Raw genomic sequence first — 20366 nt, 5'->3', positions numbered from 1 at the left:
TTAGAAGCTCGTCATGCTGGTCGATCAGCGTGGCGAGCCGGTAAGATCAAGAAAGAGGTGAAAAATCGGGATTGGGCCTGGTTTCGCGCCTCTTGTGATTTTACTAGCCCTGGATTGCTAGCGTGATCAGCCTCGTGCCCAGAAAGGTCCTCACCAGCGAGGGTCACGTATGGTCTGCAGTAATGGGGACCTATCATGATGGCCATGCCAGTGGGACAGGAGACCATTAAGGCCCCCCCAGGTAGTCAGGGGCAGGGGCCGGCAGTGCACATTAGGCAGTGCCAGGCTGGCACTGCCAGCCTGGCACCCTGGTACTCCAACATGGCACTGCCCACCAGGCACTGGGCAGTGCCATGGGGTGGGGCATAAGGGGGGCAGGGCCTGAAGGGCAGCGGGATCTATGGGGAGGTGGGGTATCGGCAGAGGCAGCGATGGTCTGGGGAAGAGGATGGGTATTGGGGCGATATCCAGGGTGGTGGGGAACTAACAGATCTCTCATATTCTGTGTACACTTGCACACAGAACACAGAGCTCTGTGCATGTGCAATGGCATGCTCTAGCTGTGACCAGCTGACTCTCCAGTAAGAATAGACTCCATCTATCCTCCTACTGGCGTGAATTGCACTTTGCCTCAATTTTTGCACGAAGTGGCATAAGATTGCATCTGAAAGCTCACTGGAAAATGGAAATGATTTTCTCCCGTTTTCAAGCTCGCTCGGCACTTAGAATTGTTTTGGTAAGATTGCCCGCTATGTTTTTCTGACACAGAAATCAGGTTGCACCTCAGGATGATCAGCCGCAGGAGTAAGGACTAGAGTATGAAGAGCAGCATAAAGAGACATTAGTGAACCAAATGGGTTTTTCCGACAATCGACAATGGTTTCGTGGTCATCAGTAGATTCTTAATTCCAGATTTTTAAAAAAATTGATTTTATTTATTTGCTCTTGCCTATTTTTATCTGTTGCAACTTCTGAATCATTGATTGGTTCAATTGATGTAATGGACTCAGGTTTATTTCCTTCATTTAGGTTATCAGTTTTTGCCGAGTCTTAAATTAATCTACTGTCGAGAAGTCCTATGTTCCGAGCAATGAACATTTTTCCATACCATCATCTGATGTACTTGTGAAACCAGCAACCTTGTTCTAAGCCAATCCTCCTGGTGGGAAACTTAATCGGATCTCCTGAGGCAGGGCCTTCACACGCTTTCCAAAGTATTGCTGCTAAAATCGTGGCTGATGGGAAAGCAGTGTGATCTCTGCCCCTATTTTAACCACCTGCATTTGCAGATTTCTTCATGGTATGACTGAGGGTTGGTTGGAATTAGGGCTTACATCCTTTGAGATGGTTCAAGCATCTGAACAGAGAATGATAGAATGATTGCGAATTTAATTATCTAATAATGATTTCTCAAGAAATTAGCTTTGGCGGGTTTTCATCTTGCTTTGGAAGATGCAGTCTTGGTTTTTATCAGCGTCACGTGGTAAAATGTGAAAGCTACGATGGCATAAATGTAAAAAGGGAGATTTAAGCAGTGGCAACCTCATAATCAGCCTGAAGGCTTTCTTGTCAAAAACTAAGGAAAAAGTACTGATCAAATGCAATTCATTAGATTTCCTATGGGCTTATGAAGAATGATTCATTAAATAAAAATATAAATGAAAATAAAATACATTCATTGAAAAGTTAAGCAAGCGAGGTGTTTTCCTTTTGACTTACCGGCGTGGTCACTGCAGTAATTGTAGCTGTGTTAATTGTTGGATCATTTCTTCTCTCTTGGTAGACAACATAATATTGAGAAATAGCTCCATTGGGAAAACTGGGTCGGGTCCATTGCAGTAAGACAGAGAATGCACTTGTGGCTTGAAGAGAGGGAGCAGCCATGCCTTGAGGAGCTGCTTCAAGGGTTTGTACAAAAGCCCACAGACTGTCTACTGATCCCCTAGAGTTATGAGCTCTGACACGATACTCATACCCAGTGTAAGGTTGAAGCATATCCGAAGCATCAATAAACTCCAATGCACCTTCAGACCAAATGAAAATCAGCAGTTCTTCCTGAGTCCCAACAGGCCGCCTACAAATCAGGCAAAAGTGAAAACATTTATTCATTTCATCTAAGTAATCCTGATAGAAAATAGGTTAGCTATATCCAACTTTATTTATTTTAAGATGAAATGTGCTTGTGATGATTGATGGTATTAAGCATTTAGCCTTTACAAATAACACGATTGACTTCATTTGACGAAGCCTGCTATTCCTTAGGAGAAGATTTGGTAAATATGCATGTTCCCAGATAAGCTAATAGAGCAACCTGGACCACACAGACCTTAATTGTTTCTCTTTGTTTTGTAGGATAAATGTTAAATGCAATTTGCTCATGGGAAAAAGGCAGAACTGCATTTGCCTCCCTCCAATCATTATTTGTTGCCCCTTCCAACGCAAGATGAAACTTTGAAAATAGAACAATGATTACTTACCTTGCTGGAGAGAAAGACTTCAATTTCCTCAGAATTTCTATTCTGAGCTGCCTTAACCTCATAGGAAATGTAACAGAAAGTGCTGCAACTTCATCAGAAATGCAATAGAGATTCGGTTCAAGCTCATAAATGGGTCTATGTCACAATTCTGATAAAATTATGGCAGCGCAGGGAGCAAAAGTGTGAGGCATTCAGGACCATTCTGCAGCTTTCTGCATAGCTGCACAGAGCTTCATGTTTTTAGGTGTCCAGATCACCAACGACCTGTTCTGGTCCCCCCATGCCGCAACTATAGTTAAGAAAGCTCACCAATGCCTCTACTTTCTCAGAAGACTAAAGAAATTTGGCATGTCAGCTACAACTCTCACCAACCTTTACAGATGCACCATCGAAAGCATTCTTTCTGGTTGTATCACAGCTTGGTATGGCTCCTGCTCTGCCCAAGACCGCAAGAAAATACAAAACGTTGTGAATGTAGCCCAAACCATCACACAAACCAGCCTCCCATCCATTGACTCAGTCTACGCTTCCCGCTGCCTCAGAAAAGCAGCCAGCATAATTAAGGACCCCACGCACCCCGGACATTCTCTCTCCCACTTTCCTCCGTCAGGAAAAGGATGCAAAAGTCTGAGGTCACATACACTAACACACTATAGGCCTTCTTCACGGGTCCATCCACCTGAGTGGCAACTTTCAGAGATCTGTGGATATGAACCCCAAGATCTCTCTGTTCCTCCACATTCCTCAGAACTCTCCTGTTGACCCTGTAATCCGCATTCAAATTTGTCCTACCAAAATGAATCACCTCGCACTTATCAGGGTTAAACTCCATCTGCCATTTTTCAGCCCAGCTCTGCATCCTATCAATGTCTCTTTGCAGCCTACAACAGCCCTCCACCTCATCCACTACTCCACCAATCTTGGTGTCATCAGCAAATTTACTGATCCACCCTTCAGCCCCCTCCTCCAAGTCATTAATAAAAATTACAAAAAGCAGAGGACCCAGCACTGATCCCTGTGGTACACCGCTGGTAACTGGTCTCCAGTCTGAAAATTTTCCATCCACCACCACCCTCTGTCTTCTATGAGATAGCCAATTACTTACCCAATCGGCCAAATTTCCCTCTGTCCCACACCTCCTTACTTTCTTCATGAGCCGACCATGGAGGACCTTATCAAATGCCTTACTAAAATCCATGTATATGACATCAACTGCTCTACCTTCATCTACACACTTAGTTACCTCCTTAAAAAATTCAATCAAATTTGTGAGGCAAGACTTACCCTTCACGAATCCATGTTGACTATCCCGGATTAAGCTACATCTTTCCAAATGGTCATAAATCCTATCCCTCAGGACCTTTTCCATTAACTTACCGACCACCGAAGTAAGACTAACTGGCCTATAATTACCAAGGTCATTCCTATTTCCTTTCTTGAACAGAGGAACAACATTCGCCACTTTCCAGTCCTCTGGCACTATTCCCGTGGACAGTGAGGACCCAAAGATCAATGCCAAAGGCTCTGCAATCTCATCCCTTGCCTCCGAAAGAATCCTAGGCTATATCTCATCTGGCCCAGGGGACTTATCGACCCTCAGGATTTTCAAAATTGCTAATACATCTTCCCTCAGAACACCTACCTCCTCCAGCCCATCAGCCTGTATCACACTCTCATCCTCAAAAACATGGCCCCTCTCCTTGGTGAACACTGAAGAAAAGTATTCATTCATCGCCTCTCCTATCTCTTCTGACTCCATGCACAAATTCCCACTACTGTCCTTGACCGGCCCTAATCTCACCCTGGTCATTCTTTTATTTCTCACATAAGAGTAGAATCCGCACAGACAGTGACCCAAGCCAGGAATCGAAGCCGAATCCCTGGTGCTGTGAGGCAGTAGTGTTAACCACTGTGCCACCTGAAAGATGTGGGATTTAGAGGCAGACTCACATCCAAGCACTATTTGTGTTTCTAGTTCTTGTTACCTCAATGGAAGAAAACACTTTCTTTGCTAAACCATCAGTCAAAACAAAGAATGATAGGAAACTGAAGACTAGCATAGCAATGAAATAAAGTAAATCAATGCTGTGGAAGAGCAAGATCATGTGTATACATGTGTTGGCCCATAGTGGAAAGAATGGATTTCATGATGTGGTCAGAGCACTGGTTAGAAGAACATTGAATGTCATGGACTTATCAATAATTGTGGGGATAGACATGAAACAGAAAGATCTTAGCAAATACCTGTTCAAAAGAAGAAAATAAGTATTTATCAATGAAATTAAATGGAGGAGGAGGGAGAAAGAAGCCAGTGAAATAGGGGACAGATTCAGTCAAGACTTGCATACCGAGAAGTGAACGGGTCTTAAATTAAACAATACAACTGGAAAGCAGACACTGCAGATGCCATAAATTTGAAACAATGAGAGTGGCTTCACACTTCTGAAGCAACGTGCACACCCTTTTCTACCTGAATGTTTTAATGTTTCTGTAATTGAATTACTTGACTGAGATGACCTGTTACATCATTCCACTCGTAATTCCTGTCTGCGTTTGTAGAACCCCGTTGTGCGCAAATGAGCTGCTGTTCTTGTCTACATAATAACAGCCACACTTCCATCAAGTAATTCAATAGCTGTGATACGAAAGGTGCTGTAATAAACGCAAGTTCTTACTTTGCTATTTCGTGGGCAGATTTAGAGACTTTCTTCATTTCTGCTCGCCATGTTATAAAACGCACGCAGAAGCTTTTTCAAAGATGCAAAGAGCAATAAGGTTGACCCGGAGAACGGAGCATGTGCTAGATTAGAGAATTTACTCAGAACCCCATTGTACTAAATATTGAATGGTATAGATAAGGTAAGACCAGAACATTGCTTCAAAAGAAGTCAGGAAAGCAGGAACAGAGGACCTAAATTTATATTAGTGAAAGACGATTTAAATTCAGATATTAGGAACCTCTTTACTCAGTGATTACTCGATGAAGCAAGCTGCAAGGCAGAATGGTAGAGGCAGAAACATTAGGGGCATTCAAAAAGAAATTGAATGCTTTAATGGGAGGCTGAGGACAGTGAGGGGATCGGATTCAAAGGAACAAATGGCCTTTTGTCAACCTTGACATTTGTTTTTTTTTATGATCGTCACGAATCTTGTAACAGATCGTCTTATTGCCTTTCAAAACACAAAAACAAAAGGAAAACTAAATGGGTTACAAAAGGAAGGATGAAAGAGAAATAAAAAAGAAAAATTGGAGAGAATATCAGAGGCCGTTCTCACAAGAATAAATTATTAACCTGCTTACCACAGTGAATTGTGAAATTGTTCCCATCTGTGCATTCTCTTAAGGCTATTTAAGAAGGTAACAATTCATTCTTACAAGTGGATCCTCACTATTATCACACACAGGAGGCAGAATTTGATGCCCTCTGCTGAGGTGAGTTTGAAATGTGAGGGGGTGGAGGGGGGAGAAGAGTGTTTAATTGGGCGAGAGGGTGCTGGGTGGGGACCCTGCCACTTCCTGCCTCTGCCTCGATTGAGTCTGGGCAGGAAGGCTTTTGGACGCCATTCCTGTTCCAATGCCAATTGAAGTCCTTAAGTTGGCAATTAACCCCCACTTAATAGCATCACCCCGCCACTGGTATTCAGCCACCAGCAGGTGGGTCAGTGGCCATGTGGGAAACCCCAAAAGCAACGAGGGACCTCACTGCCAGGCATTCAGTGCCTAATATAAGTATTAGGGAGGGAGATGCCCACTGAGATCCACCCCCTGCCTTTTCGTCCAAACTTCTACCACCCTTCGAGCCAGCAATCACCTTCTCTTTACTCCCATTCATAAAATCTTCCCAATCAGTCAGAGAATACGGGCCTGGAATTCAACTGTACCAGAAAGGCAGGGAAATTCTGCGCAAGTCCATTCACATGGATCAGGAGAGTTTCAGGCTGGTGTCTTACTGTCCGTTGACAGATGTGAAGCCATTACCTCCATTGTTGACTGTGCACCTGCTTTGGAGGTGGCATGGAAAATTGGATAGCATTTTACATTTAAAGGCAGCTTCCACCTGTCAAAGGAGAGAAGCACCCGAATAGCAGTGAGGAAGAAAGGCCTGAAACTGGACCTTATTGACCCTTGTGGAAGTGGTTAGCCGGAGGAGGGAGATCCTACACCCACTCATGATGCAGAAAGTCCTCCAGTCAAACATGTGTGCCAGTGGGAAGAGGTCGCTCAGAAGGTCAATGCCAGGAGCACAGCTGCCCAGGTCTTGCTGAAATGTCATTAAGAACATTTAAAAACCTCACTGAGGGTTATGAAGGCATGAATCCAAACTTTCAACTCTTTTACACTCTCCTCACATCTGCAGAACTGCAGTGCCATTATTCACAATTCTCCCCAGTCCTAGTCCTTTCATGTTTCTATAATCACCGCACTTAGTGTGCCTCCTTCTACTCACACACACTCTGCACCCTTTCTCTATTAAAATGCTCTCTTCCATACCTCACAACTTACACAGGCACATTCTCAAAACGCCTCAGAAGACTGCCACTGACACCCTCTCTTCTATCTTGCAGGAGAAGATACAACAGAAGATACAAGAGAGCGGCTGCATATCCTGTCACCTGTCAGTCCTGGAGCTGACAGAGAAAGGGAGAGTCATGGCCATGGTAAGTGGAGATGCTGCAATGGATATCCCATTGATTTTCTTCACACCTTGGCATCTTCTTCCTTGCCCTCTCACCCTGCATACTCTGCATGACTATCTGCGGCCATTCAACTCTCTCTGCCCTCCTTTCACATTAAAAGCTGACCTTCATCACTCTTTTTATTTCAGAATTTTTCAAAACTTAAAACGCAGCTGAATCGGAAAGGAGAAAGACACCGTGATCTGGATTTTGCTCTGCAGATCCAGGAGTGCCAGGGTAGGATTTATTTCCGCTGCCTTCAACTTGTCATTATGCAGCTCAAGTTTCCTGCAGAGGGGACGTGATGGGCTAAGTTTTGGGAACCCGATGGCGGGATCATTTCTAGGTCACGGGCCTACTGGAGGTGACAGCATGCTGGCTGAATTTTACAGGAAGGGGATCAATTGGTATGCTGCCTCTGCATTCACTGTCCAATTAGGGATGGCAGGCAGGTTTGAGAAGCTGGAGCTGCAGTTGGCAAGGAAGCCAACAGCCGTCACTGGGTGACCAGTGAGAGCGCTGTTCAAATCCAAGCAAAAGGAAGATGGGGAAGGGCTGGAGCCACCATTGGTATGAAGTAAGCGGCTGAAATCTCATTAGACCCATGATGATCAGACACATTCATCTCCAGGAATTTCACACTAAATGGCTAGGCTGTGACACGGGAAGACAGCAGACTTAACAGGAACATTTTGATCTCCTTCAGCTATGTAATGTAGTCTTGACCTCCCTCGGTGGGGCTGCCTTCTCTCACTTGCCAGAGTGCAGAAACAGACAGGAGCCTGCTTGACATTGGCACCATTTTGGTGCGGCTGCAATAATCGTCATTAAGTGGCTCCTTAATTAGCTTTATTGCACCCCTACTGCTGCTGGGTGGGTTGCTGGCACTGCACGATGCCTGTGCACCTCCAGGAAAAAAAACAAGGGGGTCCAATGCTTCATAATGAAATTTGTCCAGTGTCCCCACCCCCCATCTTTCTGCACTGCCCACCACCCATTGCACCCTCATGCGGTTGGAAAAAAAATTCCTTATGTATTCACAGCAGGATCCCTGCCAGAAAGCAAGAGTCAGCCACTGCACCAAAACAGGAAAAACATTTGGAAGTGCGTGTATGGATGTCAGATGAGGAGAAGATGAGGTAGTTGGAATGATCCTCACAATAATGATCCTATGACTCTTATAATACAAAGCCTGTACTCATTGTGTATATTCATATAAGGAAAAATTCCCTTTAGGTGCTAGTATCTGTGGAGTCATGGGGGTAGAAGGGAAACTACTGTTTCCATCTTTCTCTATCTCCCATGTCAAGATTCCTATGATTCTATGATTTCTATGAAAACTGGTCTATCAACCATTCATCCCAATTAGGAAAAAAGTCATATAAACAACATTAGCAAAATGAAAGAGATAAAAACATGCAAGGAAGGACATAAAATGACCTACAGGGCTGGGGTTTATGAGGTAGGAGGTTGGGTGTAGGGGTGCAAAAGGTAGGTTCACGACTGTTAAAAAAAAAGAAAAAAAGTGGGCGGCATGGTGGCACAGTAGTTAGCGCTGCTGCCTCACAGCTCCAGGGACCTGGGTTCGATTCCCAGCTTGGGTCACTGTCTGTGTGGAGTTTGCATATTCTCCCTGTGTTTGCGTAGGTTTCCTCTAGGTGCTCTGGTTTCCTCTCACCCTCCAAAGATGTGTGCATTTGGGGCATTGGCCATGCTAAATTGCCCCTTCATGTCCTGGGATGCGTAGGTTAGAGGGATTAGTGGGGTAAATATGTGGGGTTATGGGGATAGGGCCTGGATGGGATTGTTGTTGGTGCAGACTCGATGGGCTGAATGGCCTCCTTCTGCACTGTAGGGTTTCTTTCTAAGAGCACCTGAAAGGCAGTCTGTGCTGTTTTGGGTTGGGTGATATTTAGATGTCCCTCATGGTTGCCTGAAACAAACTCCTTCTGGATGTTAGTGAAAAATCTAATGTTTCTCTGAGGATCATCTTTGGATATTTGTCAAGGCGCTGGACTTGCTCAATTCAATGTATTATTTCCTTCTGCGGCCAAACCTTAAAAGGTACCGCTGGGGCGAGGTCACTATTATAAAAGCTCCATCGGCCAACTATCAGCTACCACCTCAAAAATAGGCCAAAACCAATTTCTGATTTTCCTTCCAAGTACATGTACTCTTGGTGTAGATGGAAAGTCGAGATGTATGACAATTGTGAAGCTCACAGTTACGATAGATTGGAAAGAATATTAAAGCTTCAGCACAAAATTCAGCAAGTGAGCTGTAGGAACGAAGAATTTTGAACATCTAGACTTCCCTTAAGTTGATTATCTCAGGTTTCTTTCCTTCAACCTGCGTCGTCAATGGTTACAGCAACAGTTACAGTAAGACTGCTTTAAGTTGCCCATGCATCATCTTGCTCTAACTCTGCTGTCATTTTGAAAGGCTCAGAAACATATTAGAAAAGAATAGAAGATTAATAGCGATTGCTAAGAGATAAGGCAGTGAGCACCCTTCTATAACTTGCCATGATGAGCTATTTCATTAATATTGTAAAAGGTTGTTTACTGCTTGTCAGATTTGGCTCGTTTTATAAACCTCTTCATAAACATTAACCAGCGCAGATGTCCTGCTTTATTTTACTTGGACAAATAATTTTTATTATGGACGCAGGCACTGGAGAATACAGCAGTTAATTAATTCTCCTTTAATAAGGATGTTAATTTAAATGAAACATTTGCTAAGGAAAGGATTTATCCCCCATGTATTCCACAGAACCTGTTTAATAGGAACACAGGGACAAAAGTAATCTTTTGCCACGGTAGGACATTGGGTCCCGTTAAAATGTGACGCTTGCTAATAATAGAGAACATTCCTGCTCGGTAATGTAGTTCCTTATTCAAGACACAGTTAAAAAGGGGTGGAAAGTAGGCATTCTGCCGAGCCGAGTCAGGAGTAATAAACCTTCTGCTCAAATGACACAATCAAATCAAAATCATAATTGTAGATTGTTGGATTCCTCTGTGTACAGCAGAATGTTGCTGACTGACATAGATAGAGGGCTGATTTTATTTAAAGTGTAATGAAAACGCTGCACTGGGGCACTAGATACAAATGTTATACTGGGCAATATCACAATGAATCACTTGCCTGTGATTTTAGTTGGAGTTTAGAGTCATTGAAACAACCACAATATTAAATCTTTCGCTGATGACAGTGACAAAACAGATGTTTATAATGACAGAACTGGGATACTTCTGGCAGCTTCTTTCTATTTTCTAGCACATGCCTTTAATAGATGGAGTAATAAAGAAGATTATTTCAGGTGACATATCGCCGCTTACTCTTTTGAAAATGGTTTTGCACTGTGTGTTTGTGCTGATAGCGGCAAAGAAGGATTTGTCACAAATACAAACATTTCTAGGGGTCTTATAATTTTGGGGTGGGTTTAGTTTTCCACAGAAGTGTCCTGTTTGTTTTTTGTTTAAATCTGTGCCTTTATTTCTTCAATTGACATTAACCCCCAAACAAGAAGAGAACCAGAAATGGACAGTGAATCGAAAACAGTACAGAGGGGACAAAAAAGGGAGCAAAGGAGAAGAGAAAAGAAAGAGGTGGATTTTCAAAGGGCCATCAGGAATTGGTGCGGGCGGGCTTGAAAATTATGGTTCCGGAGGTTGTCTCGTGATCCTAATGCTTTTTTAATATTCAGAGTCAGTTCAGGGAGGGAACAAGAAATATGTTTGCCATCAATTAACAGCCCTATAACTTTCGAGGGAGCTAAGGGGCCTGTCAGTTCGGGATGGATCAGAATTTTCATTTTTGTTTTCCTGGTGAACCCAAATAAATTTCTGTTGCAGTTGGCTTCAAAACAAATCTGAGGGACCAATTATTGCCGGCAAGAGTGCTGTTCCTAATCTTGTCCTCCATGGCCCCGTTCTGTCGCGTTTGACCTCTCGGCTGTCTAAGGACCTGCCTGCTCTAATTGGCAAGGCAGCAGCTCCCAACATGGCTGCTGCCTGCCTTTGCAGCTGGCGCCAGACAATCAGTGCCCACTTCCAGGAAGCACTCGGCACCGACTGCCTCCTGTCTACTTAGACTATTGACTATTCATATTTAAAGTGGTCTTGCGAGAATGATACAGCATGGACGTGGGTTTGGGACCCAGATGAAATCTCGGTATCGGGTTCTCAACCCCAATTTAAAAGTCCTACCCTCAGACTCAGCAACACAAAGACATCACTGCGGATTAGAGAGTGCCAACATTCCTTCATTTATCATATACAACACTACGGAAATATGACCCATCACAGAATAAATTTGTATTTCTAACTGGATGAATGAGCAATATTGTGCATATTGCAATTATGCAAATAATAATCTGAAAATGAATACCTGGAGATTAAATTGAATTTGAAAATGGACAAAAGCCCTAAAGTTATCACATCTTCTCCCAGTTAGAGAGAACCTCAACATGGTGACAATTTGAGAAATGATGAAAGGCCTCACCAGAATTAGTTTTAGCTTTCACTCCAATTACTATCCCCTAACACCAGCACCTCACTGCTCATAACATTCTTCTCCCCCACCGCTCTTCATTATCCTAGAATTATAACACATGTCACCACTTTCTCCTATTCTCATATTCAGTACACTCTCCTCCAGCCACTACTGCAACACTCACTTCCCCACACTACAGATCATAGAATCATAGAATCCTACAGTACAGAAGGAGGCCATTCGGTACATTGAGTCTGCACCGACTACAATTCCACCCAGGTCCTATCCCCATAACCCCAATGCTGACACTAAGGGACAATTTGGCATGGCCAATCCACCTGACCCGCACATCTTTGGACTGGATCAATATCCAGATCATCCATACAAAGTAGAAATTATTCTATTGATGTGGAAAGATGTTGCCCACCTATGCACTCTTTCCTTTCTGGGAGAAGTCATGCCACCCATCATGGACAGGGGCAGAGTCATATCAGTGATGAGTGGCAGCGCTGGACGAGACAATTCACAAGGTACCTTCATACATCATCACCTTTTACCCTTCTTCTATCTCGCTCTGCTCACACAGTACGACAAACGATAGTTGCTTTCAGCAATTGCTTATTTCCCTCTGCTCTCCTTTGTCCACATCTTTTATTTCAAGTGCTGAAGATGTCTGTGCCCCAGTGACACTTCGGAGACAAGAGGGCAGCCTTCTTGATGATACAGTGTCAAATGCACTGGCAGTAGCAAGCCCCATTTCAGTGACTGACATCATGCGTACATTTAAGGGTAGGCTAGAGAATAAGTGCAGAATGAGCTCATGAACGCCACACTGAACCCTTAAGCAGCCATTTTACATGGTGTGATGACATTTTTGGGCCAAAATCTGAAGCAAAAAAATACATGGTTAAAATGTTACCTGTAAATAGAGTAATTGGTGATAATCCCATTAGGCTTTTCAGGTGGAAACCATTTGACTTCTACAACTGCCGAGTCAACGGCTGTTACGATGGGTGGCTGTTGACCCTGGGGTGGTGCTTCTGGAGTCTTCACGTATGCGCGTTTACCAACTCCACAGCCATCTAAGGCAACAATATAATATTTAGCTGAACAAAAATTTAAGCAACTGTTTTTTACCCATATACCTTTTATCAAATGTAGAGGCAGAACTCTGAACTGCTGCAAAAATCCTGTCCACATTCATCTGACAAGCGGATGCCAGAAAATTGTTCCATTTCTCCAAACTTGTATCTCATTATTTTCTGATTCAAGCTCCCTGCAATACAGTTGGGTGGAATTTTCCCAAAATTTGTCAGAGTGTCAGGCTCTCCGGATGAAAACCGGTGTGTATGTCTCCAGATGAAAATCGGTGTGTATGTCTCCAGATGAAAACCAGTGTGTATGTCTCCGGATGAAAACCAGTGTGTATGTCTCCGGATGAAAACCAGTGTGTATGTCTCCGGATGAAAACCAGTGTGTATGTCTCCGGATGAAAACCAGTGTGTATGTCTCCGGATGAAAACCGGTGTGTATGTCTCCGGATGCACTGCTGGGTTTTCAGACTAGATTTTCTGACATTGGCAAATAAAAAAAAATCAAAGGGCATGGTTTACGCCATCAGTCTGGTGGGGCGGGGCCTGATAGAGCTGGCATGGCCAGCTCCGCAGAGATCAATGTGCCCTTTAAAGATGAACCTAAACTACCCCCTCCCCCCCCCCTGTATTGAGGGCTCTCCCCACCAGCGACACAATTATCAGGGCTCTCCCCCACTCCCACCACACAATTTTGAGGGTGCTCCCCCCAACCACACAATTTTCAGGGGGTGCCCCACCATCCCCCACAACCATCATGGCTGTATGGTTGCTGTTCCCCCCTTTAATGTCCACTCCCTCCCTTAATGCCTGCTCTGCTCGTCACAGTAAGCTTTCCCCCCCCCACCCCCCAATGGTCGTTCATCCATCACTGCCAAGTTTCCCCTTTAAAATACCTTGGTGCTACCTGCCCCCCCCCACCCCCCCCATTCACCCCCATCACATGTAATGGGACCCTGCCCCCCAATTGGACCTCCCATAGGGTTCGCCCCGGCACTCGACCTTGTGCAAACTGTGCCGGGGCAGTGCTGGCAATAGTGACGTTAGCGCCCCCGGCAGTAACCCCTAAAGCTGTTGTGAACCTTGCCAACATGACATCCAATTGGCAAGATTTCAATATTCAGTAGGGAGGAATCATGTGGCATGTAGGCCCTTTAAAAACGTGTAAATCCATTAAAATGTATTTAAATGAGGTTGACCTCGCTATGTCAGTGGCGAAGGGTGGGGAAAATTGGGAAATGAGATCTCGCTGCTGAGAATCTCCCTTCCTAACTCTCATGAGATTTTGTGCCCACCTCGCCGTTCTCACTGACGGCGATCACAGGCACAAAATCACACCCAGAATGTGCAATAGCTTTATAATGCCTATTAAATTTATTTAAACCAAGGCAGTAATATTTAACACTCAATTTTCCCAGCTTTGAGTAGCAAGACCCTGTCTGCCTAGTCAAAGTGGGCATTAACAGCAAACAGCATTTCTGTAATATGGGAACAGAGTCTCTTAAAAGAACACAAACATTTTCTTAGAATGATAACTGAGAGCAATAATACAGTTTCAGACTGTTCACATTTTCTGATTGGTTGGTGTTTTGATTTTTTGCTGGGGCCTGGTGCACGTGCCTCACTCTCTGCCCCTGGTCCCTGCCACTCCCCAGCCTCACTTACGGCACGGTAGCGGCACGGTAGCACAGTGGTTAGCACTGCTGCTTCACAGCTCCAGGGACCTGGGCTCGATTCCCGGCTTGGGTCACTGTCTGTGTGGAGTTTGCACATTCTCCTCGTGTCTGCGTGGGTTCCTCCGGGTGCTCCGGTTTCCTCCCACAGTCCAAAGATGTGCGGGTTAGGTTGATTGGCCATGCTAAAATTGCCCTTAGTGTCCTGAGATGCGTAGGTTAAAGGGATTAGTGGGTAAAATATAGGGTAGGGCCTGGGTGGGATTGTGGTTGGTGCAGACTCGATGGGCCGAATGGCCTCTTTCTGTGCTGTAGGGTTTCTATGATTCTATGATTCTTACTGGCCCCCAGCAGCCACCTTTCTCCAACCTCGCTTACTGGCCCCCTCTCTGAACTTGGTTACTGAGTTCGATGATGATAGATGATGCAGAAGAGGGCAGGTTACACATAGCAAGAGTGGGGAGCAATGGAGAAGGGAGGGTGGAATGGCATGAGAGAGGGGGAGGGTGAACAAGTGTACATTGGGGAGGCTGACATGGCAGAGGAGAGGAAGGGAAGTGAAGGGATTGGAGATGGTAAATGGGAGATGGCATGGGAGGATGAGGAAGACATGCGAGTGGGAGGCATGGCATAGGAGAAGGTAAGGATAGGCAAAGGCATGGGAGGGGCGTGAAGGGATGGAATGGGGTGAGGCAATGGGACTGGTGTACAGGATGGGAGGGAGGGAGGGAGAAGTCTAGAAGAATTAGTGGTGCTGTTGAACCATCTGGGTAAGAAAATACAATGCATGGCCTACATACCCCAATCATCAGTGTCACCTTCATTCAGGGTGAAGACTACCTACTGCTCGGTACAGATCATCTGTTTCAGCTATGAGTAATGAAACCTTTTTCTCGCCTCAAAAACTTGAAAATAATAAAGCCTGTGCAGTTAATATGATCATAATAGACCACAGAAGCTGCTTCATCAACACTTTAGAATGAGCATACAATAGCCTGGAGCACACAGTGAGTCGTTCATAAACAAATTATACAGATTAGCTGGAGGCCATGACTCCAACGACCAAGTCAGAGCTCATACACAAGACCAAATAGTAGTCAGAGATTTTCTGATGATGCCCTTTTGGACATACTACAGGCAAAGGAAAATCTGGCATTAGAAAAGATCATCCAAATAATCAGGAAGTCTGAAATTCTCCAACAATTTACATGGTGAGGGTTAGCCATGGTATAGTGCAACTCCATAACCAAGCTTACAAAAATAGAAAATGGTCGGGATAACATTTTTAAAAACCTGGTTGCCATTAACTAACAATTCACTACTTAAAGTTTAGTTTATTTATTAGTGTCACAAGTAGGCCCACATCAACACTGCAATGAAGCTACTGTGAAAACCCCCAAGTCGCCACACTTTGGTGGCTGTTCGGATACACTGAGGGTGAATTTAGCATGGCCAATGCACTTAACCCGCATATCTTTCGGACTGCAGGAAGAAACCAGACCACTCGGAGGAAACCCACGCAGACACAGGGAGAGTGTGCAGACTCCACACAGACAGTGACCCAAGAGGGGAATCGGCCCCATCGCGGATCCCTGGCGTTGTGAAACAGCAGTGCTAACCACTGTGTCACCATACCGCCCTGTTACCATTGAACTAATTTGAATCCATGATGGATTAAATATTTTAAGTCAAATTAGTCCATTCAAAAAACAATATATTATTTCAAGCTACTTGCAATCTAAACAGTAAGGATTTAGTCTGTGTTTCTCCACATCCTCATTGCTATTAAACACAAACATGCAAAGCTAAGGTCATTAATGGTAATAGGAACCAATAACATTTTGGTCTTACCTGGCTGACATGCCTGAATTCTTATCTCATAGTCTGTAAATGGATTCAGTTCTTCCACTAATAAGAAATGATTCTGACCAGCAGGATGAACAGTTGCTTGGGCAGTCCCAAGGTTTAAAGTGACATTATATAGCAAGGGGGCTGTGATATTGAAAACACCTACAAGTGATTAAAAAATAGTACAGTATAAGTTCAATAGTGCTGCTCATCAAAGTAAACTGAACCTCAAAATTGCACAAATCATTTGCGGGTTTAGAATTTCATCAGAGCTGCCTGTGCCCCAACATCATGGGTGGGATTCTCCGATCACATCCGTGCCCACCCTGCTGCAAGTGAGAATGGAGAATTTGGCATTCCAGCCAAACCCCAATTCACTTTCAGCGGCACCAGAGAATCCCAGTTGCAAACGAGGATGGAGGTCTTTGGTACTTAACTTCGCCAGAAGAACCGTGGAATCCCGACAGTGCAGAAGGAGGTCATTCAGCCCATTGAGTCTGCACCAACTCTCCGAAAGTGCATGTTATCCAGGCCCACCACCCCTCCGCCCCATCCCCGTAACCCCATGCACTCACCATGGCCAATACACCCAAACTATACATCTTTGGACAATGGGAAGAATCCGGATCATCTGAACGAAACCCATGCAGGCGTGGGGAGAATGTGCAAACTTCACACAGACAGTGACCCGAGGCCTTAATCAATCCTGGGTCCCTGGCACTGTGATGCAGCAGTGGTAACTACTGTGACACCGTGCCACCCCCCAAAGGGTGGAGGAAACCCTGTTTACATATATGAACAAGGTTTCTGCCTCACTTCTGAGAAAGTTTTGATGGTGCCGCATTAACTGCTCTGAGGAGATTTCAAGCCATGGTGCAACCTAGTCACAGCATCCTGATTTCTCTCTTCTACAGTTTTTTTGCACTGGAGAGTTTATTTAGCCCTTTCACCTTGGCAAAAGACATCAGTTGACAACCTTTATTCATCACTGATTGGCAACATTGGCAACATTGCAGTCTCTCTGAATGAGATTGAGACAAAGAATGCCGGTGTAAAAAATGGAAGCATTCACATGTGTACGGTAGATGTAATTTTTTGAGGTTAATGTTGTTGCTTCACATGTTTTCTGGGATTGTTTGGTACTGCCATTAAATGAAACACATGGGAGAATATTCCATTATTAAGCACTCAAATTCCTCATCTTGAGAAACATGACATTTGCCCCAATTTTCTTTAAATTCTACTTCAACGATGGTGCTCATTAATAGTTTAATCTCCTGTGAGCAATCGCTACTTGTACCTACTAATTCTGTCAAACATTCCCAATAGGAAAGCAGCATCTGCAATAAATTATTTCAAAGTAAATTAGAATCACGGGCAGAATTTTGAGTCTGTGACAGGGTTCCCCCTGTTTCCCCTCCCGGGACCCATCCACTGGTTGGAAAACTGCTCACTTTTGCCCAGGAGGCCCGATGCTAGTTAAATGCAATCAGACACTTAAATGTTCAATGTTGGGCCTCCTGCACAAGAGTAGGAAATGTTGGGCCTCCTGTGCAATCAAGGCTTCAATAGAGCAGGAATTCCACCTCAGAGGCCGGCATTTCTCTATTCGGTGGCATAGTGGTTAGCACTGCTGCTTCACAGCGCCAGGGACCCAGGTTCAATTCTGGCCTTGGGTCACTGTCTGTGTGGAGTTTGCATATTCTCCCTGTGTCTGCGTGGGTTTCCTCCAAGTGCTTTGGTTTCCTCCCACCGTCCAAAGATGTACAGGTTAGGTTGATTGGCCATGCTAAATTGACCCTAGTGTCAGGGGGATTAACAGAGTAAATATGTGGGTTTATGGGAATAGGGCCTGGGTGGAATTGTGGTCGGTGCAGACTCGATGGGCCGAATGGCTTCTTTCTGCACTACAGAGATTCTATGATATTCTAGAATTTTCTGATATTGCCAGCAATGCCACTGCATGCTTTTCTGGATCCCTGGAGACAGTTGAGTGGAGCAAGATGGAAATCCCGGAGAGGAGCTTGCCATGTCGGGTCCTTTCCAACCAAGCCCCCTGAAATCAGTGACAGTTTCCCCACCACCGGAATCAAATGCAGGTACTCCTGTCTAATTGCCCATACCCCTCACCCACATCGTCAACCCACTCCCATTAGGTTCTATGGAATTCTGCCCATGAAGTCATTTATGGAAAGGAAGGAGGCCATTTAATCATCAAGTCTTATGTTGGCTCTCCATGGAGTAATCCACTCAATCCCATTCCTCCGCTCAATCCCTGTAGCCCTGCCTGTTTATTTCCTTTAAGTACATCCAATTATCCTTTGGAGGATATCCAATGATCCAATTTCCTTTTGAAATCATTGATCATCCCTGCTTTCACCACTCTCATTCAATCATTACCACTTGGTGGGTAAAAAAAAGTTCTTCCTCACATGCCCCCTTCATCTCTTGCCCAAATTGAGTCTAAATTACTTTCGGCACGTGAACTATGTGGTTTTATAAGTTTTTATTTTTTACCACTTATTTTTTTAGGAAATTGGGAATACAAATCTTTCAAATTTGGCATAAGCCTTCATCCATTCTAGCTATAGCCAAGACATCACACTTTAGTTTGTTAGCATTCTCTGTAATGACCTTTTTCATTATTTAGAACAATGAAGCATGGATAGTTAATTCAAGATTTATGAAGCTGAAATGTATGCAGAGAGCAAGTTGATTATTACTTTATCTTTACAAATGGAAAAAGTTAAATTATTAAACTTCCTTGATTAAAAAAAATGTCACTGCACATGTATCACTTACAACGATACATGGTTTTAGACTTCATTCCTTGTGATCTATAAGTGGTAAAATTTAACCTTTATGGTGACAAATGCCTTAAGTGTAATACTCAGTAATAGATGGGTTAATATTCAATAAGCAGTTTACAACATCATTAATTTTTTTCACATGATAATTGTTAAATTGCTTTTTATGATAGATCAGGATCAATCTGCCCCTGCTTGTGGGTAATTTGAACTTAACACCGCCACACTTTAATATTATTGTGAAGTGTTGATGCCCACCTTATTTCCAGAGCAGGTTCGCCAGTTTGGGCCTCAGATATGTCAGGTGGGAGTGAGGAAGTGCGGACAGGGAAAAGGAAGGGAAGGTATTGCAGGCTGACAGTGAGCTTTAGGAGTGCCACCTCCTGGCTCTACATGAAGAATCATGATGTGGAAATGCCGGCGTTGGACTGGGGTAAACACAGCAAGGAGTCTAACAACATGAAGTGTTATTTCTTTCAGGAGTCTAACTACATGAAGATAACATTATAAAAAAGGTAACCATTTGTTTGTGGCTACTGGTTCAGGCGGGGCAACTCTGAAAACCAAGTGGAGTAGACCGGGTTCGATCAGCGCTGCCCAATTTTTGCAATTATTAATGTATTCAAGGATCTAATGTCTGTCCAGGACACCTGAATGTTGAGGCCAATATGATGACTGATGTCATCCTTTGTGCACATAATTGATGCTTTCTATCCACAGTTAGGAGCAATTGAGGGGGTTAGTACTGCTGCCTCACAGCGCTGGGGTCCTGGGTTTGATTCCTGGCTTGGCCTACAGTCTGTGTGGAGTCTGCACGTTCTCCCCGTGTCTTCATGGGTTTCCTCTGGGTGCTTCAGTTTCCTCCTTCAGTCCGAAAGACGTGCTGGTTAGGTGCATTGGCCATGCTAAATTCTCCTTCAGTGTACAGGCGCTGGAGTGTGACGACTAGGGGACTTTCACAGTAACTTAATTGCAGTGTTAATGTAAGCCTACTTGTAACTAATAAATTAACTTTACAATTTCTCCTGCTATGTGTTTTAAATTACATTCACCCAATGGTTTCTCTAGCCTGTAACTGTATCTCTTTCTTGGACAAGACAGTCCTTCCTGGAACACAATCACAATACTTATGAATGCTAAACTGACACACATTCTCAGTATAATCTTACAGGTTCAGGCCTGAGGTCACGGAATAGGGATTATAAATTGCTGTGGGAAATAGATTTCTATTTTTGCTTTATTTAATTAAAACATAATCCAATAATGCCTCTCAAATATCTTGCTTTGGAAATGCTA

The 20366-nt window shown here is 44.1% G+C and overlaps 1 protein-coding gene across 1 annotated transcript in view; it reads right to left on the bottom strand.

Moving 5' to 3' along the window:
• ush2a (Usher syndrome 2A (autosomal recessive, mild)) overlaps positions 1-20366 on the bottom strand; it is a 916330-nt gene that overhangs the window by 123710 nt on the left and 772254 nt on the right. The window contains exons 59-61 of the mRNA XM_078230465.1: positions 16267-16425; positions 12571-12733; positions 1720-2074 (exon numbers count right to left, since the gene is read on the bottom strand). Coding sequence (XP_078086591.1) covers positions 1720-2074; positions 12571-12733; positions 16267-16425 — 677 coding nt within the window. The remainder of the gene's footprint in view (positions 1-1719; positions 2075-12570; positions 12734-16266; positions 16426-20366) is intronic.

Source organism: Mustelus asterias, chromosome 15 (genome assembly GCF_964213995.1).
Source record: "Mustelus asterias chromosome 15, sMusAst1.hap1.1, whole genome shotgun sequence".
In the NCBI taxonomy this organism is placed as follows: Eukaryota; Metazoa; Chordata; class Chondrichthyes; order Carcharhiniformes; family Triakidae; genus Mustelus; species Mustelus asterias.
This window is presented reverse-complemented; position numbering and strand designations above follow the sequence as displayed.